The sequence below is a fragment of the Myxocyprinus asiaticus genome, chromosome 29 (genome assembly GCF_019703515.2).
Source record: "Myxocyprinus asiaticus isolate MX2 ecotype Aquarium Trade chromosome 29, UBuf_Myxa_2, whole genome shotgun sequence".
Lineage (NCBI taxonomy): Eukaryota > Metazoa > Chordata > Actinopteri > Cypriniformes > Catostomidae > Myxocyprinus > Myxocyprinus asiaticus.
The window spans coordinates 26,810,806-26,830,997 of NC_059372.1; the positions used below are offsets into that span (position 1 = coordinate 26,810,806).

Below are 20,192 nucleotides of genomic sequence, written 5' to 3' on the forward strand. Positions count from 1 at the left end.
TTGTACTGCTAATCTTTTATAAATTTCCACCAAAGGCAGTAAAATCTACCCTTTTACAGTTATACAGTATATGCAACTAACAAACTTGGCTTGTAGTTTTAAGTGAAGCAAGTGTGTGCAGAGGGACGTATTTTTAAAATGACTTCTCTCCTTTTGGTGTCTGTACTTTTAATTGTAATATTATAATATGGCAAATCAAACATTATTCTATGTCATGGTACTGCTTTAGTTTCGGTTGCAGCTGCTGTGCTAAGAGTTGTTTTGGGCGGACAAATGTCTGTCTTTCTCGAAGCCTCACCTGAAGACTGGCAACAGTGAGACGACGGGCATCGTCAGAAGGTGAGGCCACAGGGACAACAAATGGACTGTCAGGAATGTGCTCATCATTGAACCTAATAGACACTTCATAATCACCTGTAACAGAAGAGGGAACAGTCAGCTACAACACTTACAAGCATTTTATTTGTATTTTTTAACTCATCTCACCATCAGGACAAAAAAAAGTTTCCAGAAGTTTTATGTTCATAGAGTGGAGTAGAACCAAGAAGAACAAAAGTCTCACCAGGCTCCTGGACAATGTAGGAGACACCGCTCGATCCATCCTTGCGATCTTCAAAAGCGATCTCTGCCTTGCTGGGTCCCTCCACTGCGATGGACAGACCACCAGCTCCTGCTTCACGGGTCCAAATGCTGAACTCAGCTGCACATGGAGGGAAGCATGCTGCATTAGGGCCTGTTAACCATCTGCTACCTTTTTCCATTGTTTTTCTATGTAAAGATTCACTAGTCGGATTTCTTTGACCGTTTGCCATGTCTAGCTGTTTTTTTTTGCAGGAGTGCAGTGTTTAGACAGCATTTCAGATTTAAAAAGAACAGCAACTTGAAGAAGAGTGTCTCGACACCTGCAGCCTGTTATAGTAGTTGCGCTGCACTTGTGTTTGGTCTCAACAGGCTCTTGGGCACCAAAACTCATTTTGACTAATGCAATAGTATAAATGTACACAAACTTCTCATACCTGGCACTCCTGCCTCTGCTCTCTCAAGACCAGGGCCTCCAGCGCGGACCTTGTGGGCACCTCCTTCTCCAAGAGGGCCCACTGTGAACTGGAAGGGGGATCCTGGGACATGCTGGCCCTGGTACTTCACACTGACCGTGTGCACACCCATCTCAGTGGGAACGAAGCGAATGCAGTATGTGTTGTTTTCCCCCTCCATTATCTCTGCCTTGTGTACCTTACCAGATGGGCTGGTGACCTGAGCTGTCATGTCTGCAATGCTGATCTCTGTCAAAAGTATACAAATGGGATTACAGAAGGCAAACTGATATAGGTGCATTGTAGGAGGGGAAAAAAAGAAAAAGGATGGATTAAAAATAATGATCACTCTTTTTCCCAGAGCTCTTACCAGGGATCTTCAGACTTAGGTCACACTGGCTGCCGACATTGGCCACAGAAGCAGCTCTTCTTCTGCGCGTGATGCTTTCTTTCATCCTACCCTCTCCAGTCACTTTGACTGTAAAAGCACTTCCTGTAGCAAGAACATAATGGGTGAATCAGTTTAAACGGATTATTCATATACAGCAATAAACAGCCTTTTACAACTGCCATTTTGGAAGAACATTGCTAGTAAACACCTGGAACATGCTGGTCAGCAAATTTGATGTTAATGATGTAATTTCCTGGTTCTGTGGGGCAGTATGTGATTTTGCAGGTGCCGTCCTCCTGATCTTCAGTGTTAATGTCCACCTTACTGGGACCCTCAATGGACAAACTGAGTCCTCCATATCCTAGCAATATAAAACAACAACAATAAGTAGGGTGGAATAAATTGGATAATTTTTTTTTTTTTTAAATCTAATTGAGATTATTTTGAAAATAATAAGTTAAGAAAATTGAACAAATATATTTTTGTATATAACAACAACAAATATACAGTTGAAGTCAGTGTACATACACCGTAGCCAAATACATATAAACTCAATTTTTCACAATTTCTGACATTTAATCGTAGAAAACATTCCCTGTCTTAGGTTAGTTAGGATCACTACTTTATTTTAAGAATGTGAAATGTCAGAATAATGATAGAGAGTGATTTATTTCAGCTTTAATTCTTTCTTCACATTCCCAGTGGGTCAGAAGTTTACATACACTTTGTTAGTATTTGGTAGCATTGCCTTTAAATTGTTTAACTTGGGTCAAACGTTTTGGGTAGCCTTCCACAAGCTTCACAATAAGTTGCTGGAATTTAGGCCCATTCCTCCAGACAGAACTGGTGTAACGGAGTCAGGTTTGTAGGCCTCCTTGATCGCTTTTTCAGTTCTGCCCACAAATTTTGTATCGGATTGAGGTTAGGGCTTTGTGATGGCCACTCTAATACCTTGACTTTGTTCTCCTTAAGCCATTTTGCCACAACATGAGGTATGTTTGGGGTCATTGTCCATCTGGAAGACCCATTTGCAACTGAGCTTTAACTTACTGGCTGATGTCTTGAAAGGTTGCATCAATATAGCCACATAAGATCTTTGTCCCCATGTGCACTTAAACTGTATTCTGGCTTTTTTATGGTGGTTTTGGAGCAGTGGCTTCTTCCTTGCTGAGCAGCCTTTCAGGTTATGTTGATATAGGACTTGTTTTACTGTGGATATAGATACTCGTCTATCCGTTTCCTCCAGGATCTTCACAAGGTCCTTTGCTGTTGTTCTGGGATTGATTTGCACTTTTTGCACCAAACTACATTCCTCTCTAGGAGACAGAATGCGTCTCCTTCCTGAGCGGTATGATGGCTGAGTGGTCCCATGGTGTTTATACTTGTGTACTATTGTTTGTACAGATGAACGTGGTACCTTCAGACATTTGGAAATTGCTCCCAAGGATGAACCAGAATTGTGGAGGTCCACAATATTTTTCTTGGCTGATTTCTTTTGATTTTCCCATGATGTCAAGCAAAGAGGCACTGAGTTTGGAAGTAGGCCTTAAAATACATCCACAGGTACACCTCCAATTCAGTACACCTCCTATCAGAAGCTAATTGGCTAATTGTTTAAAAGCTTGACATCATTTTCTGGAATTTTCCAAGCTGCATAAAGGTACAGTTAACTTAGTGTATATAAACTTCTGACCCACTGGGATTGTGATACAGTCAATTAAAAGGGAAACAATCTGTCTGTAAACAATTGTTGGAAAAATTACTTGAGTCTTGCACAAAGTAGATGTCCAAATTGACTTGCCAAAACTATAATTTGCCAATATTAAATCTGTGGAGTGGTTAAAAATTAGTTTTAACGACAACCTAAGTGTACGTAAACTTCTGACTTCAACTGTAGCTGCAAGCAGCAATTATGGGGCCATGCACCTAAATGGCCTATAGGCCTATCTGACCTGTAGAACCCATATGAGCCAGTGTGGCTATGACATACATTGTAAGTGCACATTGCTTTTATAGGTCTTTTCAAGTAGGGTTTGAACCTTTCCAATCAAGTCCAGCGCACAATCCACTGCACTATACGCATTAGCTGGACCATCCTGAAAAATAGCGTTGTTTAGCGTTATCTGAGCTAAAGAAGCACAATTTATGATACCATTGTTGTCAGATTTAACTACCGATTTGAAATATGTTCTTTGATTGTAATCATGACCAACTATTTTGGAGATTTCTGTCTTTCCCCTTTCAAGTTGATAGGAGCTGTACTTTTATGCCACTTGTATCCATAGAAAATAGCTGCTTGAGAGCATTCAAAAGGTGGCCGTTGAGTGGATGGACTTACCTTGAAAGGGACTTTGATGTAAGCCCAATGTGAAGACTCAAAAGGTCAACAAAAGAAAACTTAAAACCATCCTTTGCTGGACTCAAACTCACAATCTTTGGACCCATAGTCCAGAGCTTTAACCACTGCACCATACCATCGACAAGTCTAAACACCACCAAAGATTCATACCAAGCTGAAAGTCAGCACAGCGATCACAGTGGTCAATTTTTTTTTTGGTGTAACTTTTCAGCAAAGATGAAAATCACAATTCTGTTCAGTCATTTCTGTGTCAATTCAATATCACGGCCACTGTAATAGCCAGAGTTCTAATGTAAGGGGAACATTGCAGTTACCATAGGTGAGTAATCAGAAAAAGCAAGAATTTTCTTTTTAGACCAAACAATTCAAAAGTAATATGCAACAGTAAAGTGACATTTTTAACTGGTAGTGGTACTATGGAGTTTGGCCTAGATACCCCAAGCTTGGTCAAAGGGCTATTCATACCCATCCCTATCAGTGTGCCAAATATCATTTTGCCATGTACGGTTCATAGTGCTGCCTGAAACTCCCATTGGGGAGAAAGAGGAAGAAAAATAATACCTGGAAGGATAAGTGATCAAAGACAAGCCTTTCAACTATTTAGTAAGCACAATAGAAAGATCTCCAGTAAAATAGAAATTCTAATGTAAGACTTGCCTAGGTGGGAATTGAACCCTGAAACTTTAGAACTGTAGTGCACAGCTTTACACACTGCGCCACTCATTTGACACATCTCAATGGCAAAGACAAATGACAAAAGTTAGAGTCAGCACACAAAAGTGTTGTTTATCTTTTAAACTATGGGTGGCACTATCAAACTGCTCCGGTTCCCTCAGGGCATGTCAATTTCTTTTAAATGCCACAATGCGTTCAAAAGATAAATCTCTTTTTCATAAAATTCAAAATAGCGTAAAAGGCAATATGGCCGATGATGGAAAAACTGGTATTGGTACAAAATTCATAGGAACCAACCTCATTATTTTAGGAGATACAATTCAAAAGTTACGGGTAAAAAAACAAAACAAGTTTTTCACACTTCTTGACCCATAGGTAGCGCTGTGACCAAACGTTTCATGTACCCTCAGATCATGGTCCCAATGAAGCACATGAAGTTTCATTTCTATAGGACAAAGCGTTGCCGAGATACAGCCTCACATTCTATTTCACGCCAACCTTGTTAAATTTGTGATGCCGTAACTTTTAAACATAAGCAAAACATTTTGATTCTGTATAATCATTTCTTTACAGCTGGGTTTAGAGATTATTTTGAGCCATTGTTTGGGCAAATTGGACCAAGTTTGAAGGATGTGAAATGCTTAAACATCATAATTCAAGATGGCAGCCACTGTAATGGGCAGAGTATTAATGTAAGGGGTCAATTTGAATCATCAGGAGGGGAGTAATCAGACAAAAAAAAAAAAAAAAAAAAAATCCTAGGACAAATGGTTCAAAAGATGCACACAAAAGAAGTTAATTTTTGAACTGATGGTGGCGCTATAAAGTTTGTCTTTGAGACCCCAAATTTTGTCAGGGTACTATTCATACCAATGCCTCAGTGTGCTAAATTTAAGCATTTTCCTGTGAACACAGGCTGCCATAGACACCCATTGGGAGGGGGGAGAAGAAGAAAGGGCCAAGCACACCAAGGAAGTATGATTGGAAATCACCGATTATGATTTTAAGAAAAGTGGTATAAAACATGAGTAGAATTGCTTATATTACAATACAATTAATTATAACTTTTGACCAATATGCGGCGCTGTCAGGGTGTGGTGACAATGACACATACAAAGTTTCTTGTCAGTATGCCAAAGCATTGCCGACATAAAGCCTCCTATCCTTTCTGGCATCTGGCAACAAATCTGACTGGCAGGGTCGATGGAACTTCCACGAGTAGATGCACACAGCACTTTTTAATCGGTCTGCCTGCAAGCAGAGTTGTATCAATGCATAACCTTGTGAACACAAGTGCTTTTGAGGACAAAATAATTGCCAGATTTGCCCAAGCTTGCCAGGTTAATGACATCAAATCTTTTAAAGATATTCAGAGTTTCGTTTGAGGCATGTAGCAGAAAGTAAAGCGGATATATGAGCAGAGCTGCATTTTCTGCTTTGTTTACTTGGTTATGTCTGTGAAATTCTCTATAATGAGGTTTTCTGTGCTGTACTTAGACTCTACACATTTTTTGCTATTTTCCCATGTTTTCAAATTTTAACCATGGTAATGTTACTAGGACATACGGTTCAAAAGTTATAAGCATAAACGTGAGTGCAAAAGTTGGTGGCGCTAGAGGGTTTGAGCTAGAGGCTCCAAATTTGCAGGTGAAGAATGTTTAGTTTCTCCCCTACCAGTGTGCCAAATAAAAAAATTTAACAAAATAAAAAAAATTAAAAAAAAAAAAACGTTACCATATAGTTCTGTGAGCTACCATAGACTCCCAGTCAGAAGAAAAATAACAATAATAAGAACACTAGAAGAATAAGAACACTAACAGATACAATAAGAAAACTAATGAATACAATAGGTGCCACAGCACCTTTGGTGCTTGGCCCCTAATTATTAAACTCTTATGTTATTATTAAACCCTAAAAGCCTTTATCTTGGCAGAAACTTTTATTTTGACGGAACACTGAAAGAAGACATTTTTGTTTGTGGTTGAGTTTGCAATGGCATTGTATTGCAGATAAATGCTTTCATTCATTCTTCTGTCTACAAAAACCTGGTGTTATGAGGTTACTTTAGATTTGGATAGTAACTTAGCAGCCAAGAATATTTGGAATTACACAAATGTGCAATTAGTCAATCTAGAGCACTGTAAATATAAGGTGCTTAGGTAATTTGCCTCACACGTGCTTTGAATATGCTTAACACTACAGAGAACAGAGCTGGGCACATACAGCAAGCGCAGTGAGCAGCCAGTGCAGACAATTTATTTAATTTAACAGCCCTTGCAATTTTTAAGCATTAAAATGAGCTCCATTTAACTAAAAGCAGTAATTGTAAATATCCTTGAAACATGCTCCATTTACCTGCATCTCTGGTGTCGATGATGAATTCTGCTGGCTCAAAGGTTCGGGCCTCACTCAGGCCTTGGCCAGTTACGCGTACACGGCTGGCATCACCAATCTCTGATTGACTTATCATGACAGAGATGGGGCTACTAGGAATATGACGTCCATTTTTCTTGATGTTCACAAGATGCTCGCCAATTTCTTTAGGCACAAAGGAGATACCTGGAGGGAAAACACCAGAAGAAGGTGAAAATAGGTCACAGAAAGTGGGCTGTGATCAATCAGCACAACTACAGACTTCCCACTTAGAAATGTGTGTCTTTATGAATTCCATTTCATTCTAAATGCCATTTCTCGTCCATCGTCACACTTACCCACATGCCCATTCCTGAGCATTTTAAGTAGGCATGGCTCCTCTCTGCCAGAAGGGGTGGTGAGAGATGCAGTGAGTTGGCTGATGTCCAGCTCTCCAATGTCTAGAGGGATATCAGCAGCTGAGCCCACCTTCAGATGAGACATGCGCATCGAGTCATCACCTGTGGACATACATAGAAGTGATTAGATCATTCCAAACAATGGACGTAAATATAAGGTTTCTCCCCCCATTCTTCTAACTATCAAAGTTGAGCTTTAAGACACCTGTGATCTTTGCCATAAAAGGGCTGCCGGGAATGTGCTTATCATTGTATTTGACGATGATGTTGTAGTCTCCAGGAAGAACAGGGAGGTAAGACACAGTGCAGGTACCGTCCTGATTATCAGTGCAGCTGATGTCTGCTTTTGAAGGCCCCTCAATGGCCAGAGACAGACCCCCTAATAAATATGAAATTTCTTCTTCAATCAAATCAAATACATATATTTCTTCTAGCTGATCTTCAGGTGTTATATTAATGGACAACCATGCCAACTTAAAACTACAGGCATTACTTAATTTAAAATCTAAATGAATTAGCTGGATAAAAGAATGAATGTGCTAAAAAAAAAAATCATGTAATATGAACGATGTGCATTGTGAAGCATGTCTATACCTTCTCCAGCATCCTTTGTGTTGACAGAAAAGATTGCAGGCTTATGGACCATGCCATGAATTAGACCAGGACCATAGGCAGTCACATGGCCACTGTTGACATAATCCACATAGAACTGCAGTGGACTTCCTGTGAGTGTAGATAAGCAAAAAAAAAAAGGTCAAGATTTAACCTTAGATATCAAGACCCACTTTATAACTAGCCTTTAAAAAAGAAAAGCTTTCCATGGAAAACAGTGATTGTAATTGCACTGTAGACATGGAAAAAATTCTTGCGTATTGCTGGATTGACAAACACAAAACAACAACACTTTCTTTTACCTGGAATGTGTATTCCATCATATTTGATGTCCATCTCATGTAGCCCAGCCTCAGTTGGGGCATATTTAACGGTGACTGTGCCATCCTTGTTGTCTGTAATATCTGGCTTGGCCACTTTTCCTGAAGGCATTCTTACATCACCTGTGAAGCATCGGGTACATATATAAGAATCTTGCATACAAGTTTTCGATTACACTCATTTACAGATTTGCAAGTGCTTACCTGTAATTTCTCCCTTTTGGATGGTGAAAGGAATAACTAAGTCAAAGGGTCTCAGTCCAGCTACGTCCAGTCCGTTCATGCCCACTGGTCTGTCTGTAGCCTGTGATGGAAAGAAGGGGATCAGACACAAACCAAAACCAACCATGGAGGTAGACATTGAAATCAGTTGGCCATTTGACACTGAAGATCTAAAAGCTACAAATCTCCAACAGTGGTGTAGTGAGGTCTACATTGGTATATCAATGTACATTACTTTGTTGGATAGAGATCGACCAATAGTGGATTTTGCTGATATCGATAACTATGGTGGTGAAAAAGGCAGATAACAGATTAATTGGCCGATAGTTTTTAAAATCAATTTGTAAGATGTTAAAAATTTTCTTAGTCTTTCCTTACTATAACGGATGCAGACACAGAGGCTGCATTAGTCCAAAATTAATAAAAAAATCCCAGATGCTGTTGACTGTGCAATCAAAATCCCAATAACAACCATAAAAAATTAAAAATAAAATCAAGATTTGGTGCATAATGTGAGACTAGCTTATACAAGCCCTAAATTCACAGAGGACTCTTATTTTGAAAATGACAGCGACTCCATTAAAATGCTTTATTTTTAAGTATTTACCAAATTAAGCTTTTTATAGCATATATATATATATATATATATATATATTCACGAGATAATGGATTTTGTATGCATACATACTTCAACTGATGAGGTTTTTTATTATAATCATAATTATCAAGATATGAAACTGGAGAAGGTGATGTATGAGCTGACGGGGTACGTTTCCATATAATCATTTTTCTTTGCATGCCCTCAATTACATTTAGAACACTAAATATGCATTGAAGTGAGGATAAAAATATGGATGAATATCGACAATGATGAAAGATTAAGATCCAGAAAATCCCCAAGAGGTACTAGTGGTTGTTTACTGTATACTGTAGAACCAAGCCGTTCTAACTCTAGAATCCTCAACGCCGCCACAGAGGAACACTGGGGAATATTAATACAAATCTATCGGCAACTCTCAGCATATATTTTTGCAGATAACGATAGTTCCAAAAAGCAACTATCGGCACCAATTAATCAATAAAACTGCTATCAGTATACCTCTATTGGATATTACCCTTTATTTCCCTGTATTTTTATTAGATAAGCAACTCTGATCTACCTTGAGCCTCATGATATAAAATTAAAAGCACAAAATCAGACAATCAAACAGCATCCTGAGAAATCTAATTATCTTAATTTTGATGTCAAGTACAATGCAAGTAAACATTCTATACTCAATTTTAGCATGAATGTAGAACAAGAGACAACACAGTAGATATAATAATAGCGCTCTAAAATTTGAACAAACAAGATGAGATGAAAAAAGCAATAATGATGGAGATCATGAGGATGATGACGTTGACGATGATGCAGCGACTGACACTGTGTGAGAATGACATTCTAAGGATCAGTCAGTGATTGGCTAATCTGGAGAAGGGGGCAGAGTGAAAGCCAAGCAGAAAAATGGCGACATGACCAACAATGACAAACCACACAAAACATCTAAAAATGGCACCATGACCACACAAAGACAATGAACGGCGTCCAACATACAGAATAAGCTCTGTAAAAACCAGCCATTTTGTTAAATGTATGCCCACATTTATTGCTTTCAAAATGGCTGTCATTCTACAACTCAATGGATAAGTATTCAAGAGTCCACATGAACTCAGAATCATGGAATTTTAGATGAAAAATCCTAAACCTGCAGGAAAAGAAAAATAGGAGGATGAACAAAGGAAGGACGAAGGACTGATTGGGGACTCAAATCGGTAGCAGAGCAGAAAATGCAGACGGGGAGGGAAAAAGGAGCATGTCAGTACCCATGGCTGGCCCCTGTTGGGCGCGTAGGCGTACTGTAGGCTCTGGGTCTGCTGCATTAGTTGGTCAGGGGAGGCACCTTCCAAAGCCTGAGACAGGGCAACAGAATCAAAGATGAAATCCATCTAATAAGAAACACCTCTGGTTCAAATCTGGTCAACCAGGAAGCGGTTTTAAGATCTAGAGACTCTTGTCACTGCAATTAGCATGTTGGTGCTAACCACAATGACAGTGTAATTTTGAATTTAAGATAGGTATTCATTCACACCTAATGATAGTTTTGCACTTCAGTTTTGTGTGTATATTTAAAGGTGCACTAGGTAATTTTCAATTTATTGGAATACTGAAACCTAGCGGCGTGGATGAAACATTATTCAAGAGCAGTTTTTAGTTACCAATGCCATTGTATAAATATGCTATTCGCAGTTAACCGTGATGAATTAATTCAATGAGCAAATGTGTCTGATAGCAGGGAGGTTGCAGAGATAAACGGAGTAGTATTGGGCTGGTCATGTGATCTCAACCTGGCAGCCACCATGAGGCGACCCGCTCCATGTAAAATAAAATAGCTTTTATTACCATATGACTGGAGCATTTATCTCATGTGAGTGAACATGAATTTAAACATTACAAAAGAACCATTAATTTCTTTATTTGTAAAACTTTATTAATGAGGTAAAAATTACTGAGTGCACCTTTAACAAACTATCTGGCTCAGAATTCAGAGAAGGCCAAGGCTAGGTAAGTCACTGTTTAAAATGACTGAACGGTGATCCATATGAATCATTATTGATATATGTACCGTTACTAGGAAGGGGCTGTTGGGAATGTGCTCTCCACCAAAGCGCACACAGATGACGTATTTCCCAGGCTGGGGTGCTGTGTAGAAGATGTCAAATGTTCCATCCTCATTCTCAACCACGTCCACATCCACCTCACCTCCATCTGGAGTGCACACCGTGCATGTCACCTTGCCCTTCCCAGCGGCCTTCGCATCCACAGTGATGACTGTCTGCTCTCCGATCTGGATGGTTGGACCAACTCCAGCTCCTGTAGAGTACCAAGAGCAGTTTACTAAAAATACTTCAAGCCGGTAGACGTTTTGTTATTAGAGAGTTTAGTACCCATCCCTCCAGTAACATTCAACCATGCACTAGATGCAAATGTCTGGAACGTCAAGGCAACAGATGGGTTTGGAGAAGTGGGATCCATTATTTTTATTTTTTTATTATAAAAAGGTCTAAACTCAGAGTTTGACAATCCAGGATTTGCTGCCATCTAAACTTCCACTTTTCTTCCAATGTGACTTTAAAAAGCTAACAGTTGGATCCACTATCCTGTTTGTCTGTTACCTTAATTTCCAGAGCACTACCGTATTACTATATATAATGCAACCAGTCATTCAAAAGAATTAAACAAGCTGGAGAAAGTATTAATATCAGTCCATGTACTTTACATTCCACCATACAGACATATTAAAGCCCTGGTAAGTTAGTGATTAGTCCCCTTCAAATTGACAGAATATGCTACTTAAAGAACAGAGAAACAGGGTCTGAACCACTTTCAACAAGCAAGTGACCATACATATGGATCACACTACTGTAATGCTTGTATCAAAAGTCCATTATATTTATATGGATTACATTTTTGCTACAGTAGAGGACAGGAAAATTAAGCCTAATAATAAAAATAAACTTTAAAGTACAGTGCCATTCTGCATGCAGAACCAAACAAAAAGACTAGCATATTTCAATGCGCTTACCCAAACCGTGACCTCCAATTGAGACTGAGAAACAGTGAAGCAGAAAGCGAAAAGTGAAAAAGTAACAATCAGGGCAAAATACAACAAATGTGTGCAAAAGAAAAAAAAAATAGAAGTGAGGAATGAAGTAATTGTGATGGGAATGTGAACAGCGCTGCACAAAAGGAGGTGTGTCTCGGTGGGAATGAAGTTGGGAGCAATACACAGAACAAATGCACACTTTACTAACACACAAAAACTCCCTGGTGGCATCCAGTCTGAACATTGAGGTTCAGATTAGACTGAGCAATGACTTAAAGCATACAGGATCGAGCCATCAAAACATTAATTTTCCAATGGCTCCCCAACCACATTATTATTCTGATCCCAGCATTCACTGTGCATACTGGCAGACTATATTTAGACTTTAAAAATTATCAAATAAATCACTTTATTGATTTTGATAAGGCATTTAGTACAATGACCTCTATATTATAGACTTCTAGATTAAGGGCTTTAATAGCTAAATTCTGTCTGAAATAAATGGTTTATGTGGGTTTGCATGGGGCACATGATTGTATCGGTATTGTAATAATGTAATAAATATCTGATTTGTACATACCGGTGACAGTGCATTTACTGGCATCCCCTGTGGGCAGAGCTCTGATACGATATGGAGAGTATGGGATCTCATCACCACCATACTTGATGAGAATGGTGTAGCGGCCAGTCATATCTGGTACATAGGAAACAAGGTAAGTCCCGTCCTGGTTATCACGAATGTTGGCCTTCTTTGGCTTCCCTTCAGGGTCCTAAAATAAGCATGAAAGGAACCAAACAATAATGCACATTACACAAACAGCTTAGACAGACCAGCAACTTTTCATGGAGATGCAGTGGTTGATTGTAAGAATCTACTCACAGTGATCTGGACAGCCAAGAGTCCCTCTCCTGCATCTTTGGCATCAATAGTGAACTCCACAGGCAGACTGGCAGGCACACCTGTGGTATTCAGACCAGGACCGCTGGCACGGACCTTACTAGCATCATGAGTGGGCAGAACCTTCACCTTATATGGGCTGAATAAAGGAAACAGAGAAGAGTGTAAGGGATGGGAAACAGCTAGTGAGGACAGGGACCAAGGGAGTAATAAAGGAATTCACTAAACAAATGGACTAGAAAACACTGGATAATGTGAAGAAGAATATGGACACAAACAGCATGGTGCTGGTTGCGGTTTACCTATGTGGGATCTCCTCATCTCCATAGAGAACATTAATAGAATATGGTCCTTCTCTGGTGGGTACATAGCTGACGGTGTGAGTCTGGTCCCCATTATCCACCACCTCAACAGGCTCCATAATACCTAGAGAACATGCAGTACGCAACAATGAAAAGGCAAAGCAAACTTCAATGAAAAGAGATTCAAATAAGCTCTTCAGCACAAAGGGATCATTCTTGAATCGTGCTCTTACCTTTAGGCCCTTGCACTCTGACCAGCAAGGGAGCCACTCCAGCTTTGCTCGCATCCACCGAAAAGATCTGTGGTATATTGGCACGCACGCTGTTTCCAAGTCCTTGACCCAGGCATTTAACTTTAGTTGCATCAACTGTATCATGGACAGGTACAGAGAAAGGGCTTCCTGTAAAGAAGTTCAACAGCACAGGGACATAATTAGGAGCCAACCAGAGCACAAACCAACCAAGCACAATTTATATATGACTAACAACCTTCTAGTACGAATTGCATAAATACTGACCAGTGATTGGTTGACCTCCATAGGTGACATTGAGGTTGTATGTGCCTGGCTCATATGGGATGTATTCAACACAACAGCTGCCATCTTTGTTATCAGTGCAGGACATTTTGGCCTCAGAAGGTCCCTCCATAGCCAGCCCCAGCCCACCTGTACCTGCCCCACTGCACAAAAGAAAGGAGAGAAGTGAGGCAGAAGACACTGCAACCAAACCTTCATAAAAACAGTCAGGTTTACATCCAAGTTGTGAATTTAATCTATGAAAAAAAAAAAAAAAGCTGACTAAATAATTCAGGTAAATTGACGAATAAAGCAGTGTTTCCATCCCATATGTTTAAGAGAACAAAATGATCACTTCTGGAGAAATTGGCACAAAAAAAGAAGACACTTTGGCTCTTTTATTTGGAGCTCACAGACAAAATGCTCTGACGAACATCAGGTTTGCTAGCTCTCAGCGCAGATGCCTTATATCTGGGAGCGACAGCATTTCAGATGGCTTTGGGATGTAATGATAGCCAATAATTTTGATGACTCTGGTTCTGGCAATTCAGAATGAACAGAGCAATATTTGAGATGCTATGCGACAATATTATTCCACTGGTTAGTCCATTCATGAGCAAATCATGCAGTCACATGATTGAGGCAAAGTCACATTACTTTTTTTGATGCTCATCTAGACATTTTTTCGGTAAATGCATTTCCATTGTAGATTATGCATGTCTTATCGAATAAAAATCAATGTATCCACCTTGTGTGTATTATAGTTTTATGCACATTTTGGAAATTGTGTTCGCATCGTTGTGTTATGTAATTTCATAAAATTCACATTAAAATAATGTGGATGAAAACCTGGTTATAGACTGATTTGTTTTAATTATTTGAGAAAACAGCAATGCATGATTATCAACACAGCATGAGGTGCATGATTAACAATGCAGAGTGCTGAATCAACCCACCGTGTCTCAACTGTAAACTTGTTGGATTTGTTGGTGATGCCGGATTGAAGTCCTGGACCATGCACACGCACACGTGCTGGGTCACAACCCTCAGTCACTGGAACACGGAATGGGCTTTTGGGAACCGGGCTGTTATCGTAGGCAACCTCAACACTGTGCATGCCTGTCAATAAAAAAAAAAAAGTCAAAGATGATACATGTTAAATTTCACAATTATTCCACATTAATGGCAATTCTACTCTGGTGGGATGGAACTACATTAATTTTGGGGCTTGTTACAATACAGCAACTCACCCTCCTCATAAGGAGTGTACTCCACTTGGTAGGTGCCATCTCCCAGGTCTCTGATGAGAGCTTCAGTGCGGTTGCCTGATGGGTTGTTTATGCAGGTCTTGATGTGATTGCCCCCCGTTTTGGTGAGAGCACGTGCATCAACAGTGAAATCTGTTGTGGCCTCCCGGAAAACTCCTAAAGGTGAAGAACACTGAAAGTTAACAAAAACACAGATACAAAGCATTCTTCCTCAATCCAGAGGATTCCATGCTACCTTTGCCCTCAACTCCAGGTCCAAACACTTTCACACCACTGGTTTCTACAGCTGGTTCCACATTGAGCCTGGCTGGGAAGTTTGGTACATCCTGATCACCATAGCGGATGGTAAGAGTATAGGCTCCAGGGTACAGAGGAATATAAGTAATTGTGTAGGTTCCATCCCCATTGTCTTGAATATGAACTTCAGCCTCAGTTCCATTGTCTGAGATGATCTCAATAGTCAGTTCTGCAGGACCAGCATTCGTACAATCGACCACAAACTGCCCAGTCTCGCCAACCTTAGCTCGCTCCAGACCTGGCCCGGAACACCGCACCTACACATGAGAAAATACATTGGGAGATGAATAAAATAATACATTTGTTTTGCTGCTAAAGCCAGTCTGGGATGCCAAAACCACTCAATAAGGAGTTGTGTAACATTAACCAAAATTACCATTTATAAAACAAAAACACAATGCCCAGGAGACACCTCTTTTCCTAATGCCTTTTTGTCATCTTGTTAAACCAGCAATAATATTTAATTCCAAGGCTGAGTAAAGTATGCAAACCTCCTCACCTTAGATGGGTCAGTGGGTGCAATTGCTTCCACAGGAAAGGGACTGCCAGGGATGGGGGCTCCATCATAGGTCAGTTCTACCTCATACGGTCCTTTATCTCTTGGGATGAAACGAACCTGGCTGGTTTCTGGGCTCAGGCCTGGTTCAACTTTACAGGGTACCGATTTACCAGCTGGACCTGTGACCTTTGCGCCAACTTTGCCCTGACCACCTGCTCCTTTGGACTTGACTGTGATCTCCTGATCCTTGCCAACTGTTATCGCTGGACAAGAAAGAGCAGAGAGTTGGAAAATCTGAGGGTAATGACCAATAAAATTGGAGAAAGTAAAAAATATAACTTCATAACTTAAGTAAATTAATCTCAAAATAGAAAAAGTGATAACTTACTGTCTCCAAGACCGGCCACTTTAACTTTACTCAGATCCAGAGAGGGAGCAATAGACACAGCAAATGGGCTCTTGGGAATGGGATCACCACCATACGTGACATTGACACCCATATTACCCTGAAGAAGAAATGTAAGATTCCACCAGTACTCAACAATGTCCAATTTAATAAACTAAATGATAGGTTACCTATTCTGTAACGCCATTTCTCTGAAACATCGAGTGTAGAGATCCACCTTTGGAAGGGATACCCATACCTGTCCTCTGCAGAAGTATCCAATTGCACAAAGCCTGGCTTGAAAAGACAGGAGCACGCGTCCAATGCCACTGTAAGACGCCGCCCTTATCTGAGGGCATTAAGGACCTGTACACGCTACTTTTCCTCAGTAAGCACGTATTCATTTCTCGTGCCGCAAGCGGGGAAAGCTTGGTGGATCTCTCCACTAGATATTTTAGAGAACTGGGGTTAAAGAATAGGTAAACTATCATTCTCTTTCATCATCTTGTGTTTGAGATCCACCTATGGAAGGTATGGATGACCCCCTGATTGCCCTATACACTCACAGCGAGACACTGTCAGCCAGAAGGATGGTCTCCTCACAGAAACGGTGCCTGACACATTCTATACACTATAAGCAGGCCTGACAACATGGATAAGGGCCATGCATTATGTATGGGGTGTAATCTGTAAAGTATCATGTACATAGTGTAAAAGGGCAAGGGCCTTGGGGGAACACATTATATAGAGTCCACCACTAGAACCAAATGCACTACAGGGGTTCTGGTATCAAGACAGTAGTACCTGACAAAATAGTGTGCAGAGAAGCCCAACATGCAGCAGTTAGTCCCCTGAAACAGGGCCCAGGATGCAGCCATGCTTCAAATGGAATGAACCCTAAGGCCTAAGGGAGGCTGTAACCCTTAGAGCTATATGCCAAAGATACAGTATTGCTTCCACAAGCCAAAGGGAAAAGCGTCGTGTTACTGGGTTTGCCTAAATGGGGGAAGCCCAAGACACAAACAGCTGGTCGCATTTCCTGATAGCCTCAGTCCTACGCATATACATAAAGAATTCTTCATTCTCAGCAGTTTATTTATTTGATTCTCATTCTCATTTTATTTCCAAAAGAGAGTCAAAGGGTGTGGATGAAACACTCTTGACTTTTTGCTGAGTTGATCATCCAGGGGTCTATGAGGCACCCTTTGTGGCTTGACCGGGTAGGTCTGAGGGGGTATAAAAATCAGACCCACTCCCAAATATTGACTTTTTTTTTTTTTTTAAGATTGTATATTCCTCCAGGGCATTTCCCACACAGTTTTAAGCCGGGGAGACCCGTTCTCTCATATGGGGGGGGGTGGAAGTCTGACCCCCTCCCCAAATTGCCATCATTTTTTGGGGGGGATCGGACCACAACCACTGGTCACCCAGTGCAAATGAATGGTGACCGCAAGTGACTAAAAACATTGGAATCTCACTCGACCCCGGGGAATTCCCGATAGGGCTGGTAACATGGTTGTCATGGAGGAGGGCCATGTTCTGAACTGGCACTGGGAGCAAAGAAGTCTCTAGCCCACAGAGAACCAGAGATACAGTGAACATACTTTTGCATGGCGCCTTCCCAAATCAGAACACTCAAAGACTCGTGGTTTCCCACATGCTGCCCTGTGGGTCATGGGAATAACGCCGCAGGACCATGGGTCAGCAACATTTACAGTCTGAACTACGACAGTATCTGATTGTCTTCGAACCTCCAACTTTGTTCTTTATTTATAAAAACATTCTTGGCAAATGCTTTTGCCCGTCTTGCGCCGGTCAATCAGGACTTGATGCAGTTCAATGCTTCTGCAGAGGTCAGGAAAGGGTGCCCTCCGATAGCTGGATTTCGAATACGAGATGAAAGAGAACATTTTATAATATTCTGCTCAGAGTTCAAGATCTCAAACAGTCAAGGAAAGGAGCTGAAATAAAAAATAAAAAAAAATTGCATTTACCTGTTGGATAGGGGTGTATTTAACAGTGTGGGTGCCATCAAGATTGTTGACGATGTCAAAGTCACGAACCACCTCTGCCTTGTTGGGTCCAGTGAACTGAGCATCGAGCTTAGCTTTGCCTGCTGCCTTTGTGTTCACAGTGAAGTGAGTGGGTTTGTTCAGCTCAACACCTTCAAGGAAAATAAGAGCAGGATTAACTTCTGTATTTGGAGGAAAGCACATCCTCAGAACATTGGTGCATTTCAGAAAATGTTCCTGTACTTATTTGTAATGGCAAAAACATTACGCCAGAGATGCCGGTATTGGTGCTCTTGTCTTTTATCTCACCAGTGCGACTGAGTCCAGGCCCCTCCGCTTTAACTTTGCTGGCATCATGAGAAGGATCAACCTTGATTCTGATGGGTGTCAGGGGAATGGCCTAGAAAACAAAACAGTTTGTTTTCTTTATTCACTCATAAACAACATGAACATAAATAGACACATCTTGACTTATCCTACCTGATCAGCAAACAGCACCATGATTGTGTAGCTTCCTGCTCCAGGGGGAGTGTATTTAACAGTGAAAGTGTCATTGTCATTTCTAATGATGTCAAAATCAATGTCAGCTTCAGCAGGTCCTACAACACCTGGTGCACATTTTATCCCTATGCTGATGTCTCCTAGAAAGAGAAAAATAGGAGACTATTAACGTTTTCCCCCCAATACAAGAGACTCCGGGGTTATGAATGTTTTGAAGTTCAAGTTCTTACCCTGTCCAGCCTCGGCACAGTCAACAGTAAAGTATGTTGGCTCAAATGCCTTCAGGCCTGTCTTGGCCACCCCAGGTCCTGATACTTTGACTTTGTTAGGATGGCATCCTGCTCCAATGTTCATCTACACAATAAAAAGAGCAAATACACATTGCCTCCCATTAAAAACCGATCTGAAAACTACAATGGATTTTCACCAAGATTGAAAGCAAACTGTTTCTGACCCTGAATGGACTCTCTGGGATGTTGACGCCACCCCAGGACACCATGACAGTGTGTTTGATGGGTTTGCGAGGGGTGTAGCTGCAGCTGTATGTTCCATTACCATTATCCTTCACCTGCACGTCTACTGGGTTCCCATCACGGTCCTGAGAAGAGGAAGTGATCATTAGTGCTCCAATTATGGTAAATAAGATTAGTCAGGAGCTTAAGCGAGAAGATACCCACCTGAGCCTGGAGCTTTAGAGGAGCTTTGCCACCAAGTTTGGCATCTACAGTGAACTCTGCAGGTTTACCAACTGAAAGGCCATTGCTCTGTAGACCTGGACCATAAGCCTTCACCTGAATTACAAAGAACACAATAGTCACAAAACACTAAAATGGGAGCAAATCATCCTCATCTATCAATAACCACCTAATTTAGATCTACAATACATGGAGAACCAATTGCATGCGAGTTACTACATGCAGACACTTTTTTTTAGGAACAATTTCTTTTCATATTAATTGGTGCTAGAATGGAGGCAGGCTCAACACCTTATCAGGGTAAAAGTCTTTTCCTGGAGCAGGCATGATCTCAGCCATGAATGGGCTGAGCTGGATGTCCTCATTCCTACAGAGCACATGAACTGCATATTCACCCGGCTCTGTGGGCCAGTAACGTACATCACAGGAGCCATCACCCTTATCATCACATTCGATTTTAGCTGGAGACGGACCCTCAACTGAGAAACCTGAATAAATTGAACTAGGATTGTAGTTTCGGATGGAAATGCTCATTTAATTCAAAAGTAATGCAGTTAAAGTTTGCAGTTCAAATGGACTGTCGAAATTGGAGAAACTTACCCAAAGTGCCCACATCATCCCCAACGGCCTCAACCACAAAGTCAGCAGACTTGCCCACAATGCCACTCTCCAGTCCTGGACCCCATGCCCTCACCTGCTGTGGTCCTGCTTCGGTACCAATCTTCACCTCAAATGGACTGGAAGAGAGAAAACAGAGTGAGAAAGTGACATTTAGGCAGTCTAATCTCTCCT

At 40.9% G+C, this 20,192-nt stretch overlaps 1 protein-coding gene across 1 annotated transcript in view; it reads right to left on the reverse strand.

Moving 5' to 3' along the window:
- Nucleotides 1-20,192, reverse strand: part of LOC127419735 (filamin-A-like) — a 58,819-nt gene that overhangs the window by 3,925 nt on the left and 34,702 nt on the right. Inside the window, exons 11-42 of the mRNA XM_051661395.1 lie at nt 20,001-20,137; nt 19,692-19,888; nt 19,383-19,496; nt 19,160-19,303; nt 18,936-19,059; nt 18,685-18,845; nt 18,514-18,604; nt 18,187-18,356; nt 16,196-16,313; nt 15,808-16,070; nt 15,247-15,565; nt 14,994-15,167; nt 14,700-14,862; nt 13,747-13,907; nt 13,462-13,629; nt 13,229-13,352; nt 12,909-13,065; nt 12,609-12,798; nt 12,008-12,031; nt 11,048-11,295; nt 10,248-10,334; nt 8,367-8,466; nt 8,145-8,285; nt 7,825-7,953; nt 7,436-7,609; nt 7,171-7,332; nt 6,815-7,018; nt 1,634-1,786; nt 1,405-1,527; nt 1,017-1,283; nt 563-700; nt 299-414 (exon numbers count right to left, since the gene is read on the reverse strand). Coding sequence (XP_051517355.1) covers nt 299-414; nt 563-700; nt 1,017-1,283; nt 1,405-1,527; nt 1,634-1,786; nt 6,815-7,018; nt 7,171-7,332; nt 7,436-7,609; nt 7,825-7,953; nt 8,145-8,285; nt 8,367-8,466; nt 10,248-10,334; nt 11,048-11,295; nt 12,008-12,031; nt 12,609-12,798; nt 12,909-13,065; nt 13,229-13,352; nt 13,462-13,629; nt 13,747-13,907; nt 14,700-14,862; nt 14,994-15,167; nt 15,247-15,565; nt 15,808-16,070; nt 16,196-16,313; nt 18,187-18,356; nt 18,514-18,604; nt 18,685-18,845; nt 18,936-19,059; nt 19,160-19,303; nt 19,383-19,496; nt 19,692-19,888; nt 20,001-20,137 — 5,041 coding nt within the window. The remainder of the gene's footprint in view (nt 1-298; nt 415-562; nt 701-1,016; nt 1,284-1,404; nt 1,528-1,633; nt 1,787-6,814; nt 7,019-7,170; nt 7,333-7,435; nt 7,610-7,824; nt 7,954-8,144; nt 8,286-8,366; nt 8,467-10,247; nt 10,335-11,047; nt 11,296-12,007; nt 12,032-12,608; nt 12,799-12,908; nt 13,066-13,228; nt 13,353-13,461; nt 13,630-13,746; nt 13,908-14,699; nt 14,863-14,993; nt 15,168-15,246; nt 15,566-15,807; nt 16,071-16,195; nt 16,314-18,186; nt 18,357-18,513; nt 18,605-18,684; nt 18,846-18,935; nt 19,060-19,159; nt 19,304-19,382; nt 19,497-19,691; nt 19,889-20,000; nt 20,138-20,192) is intronic.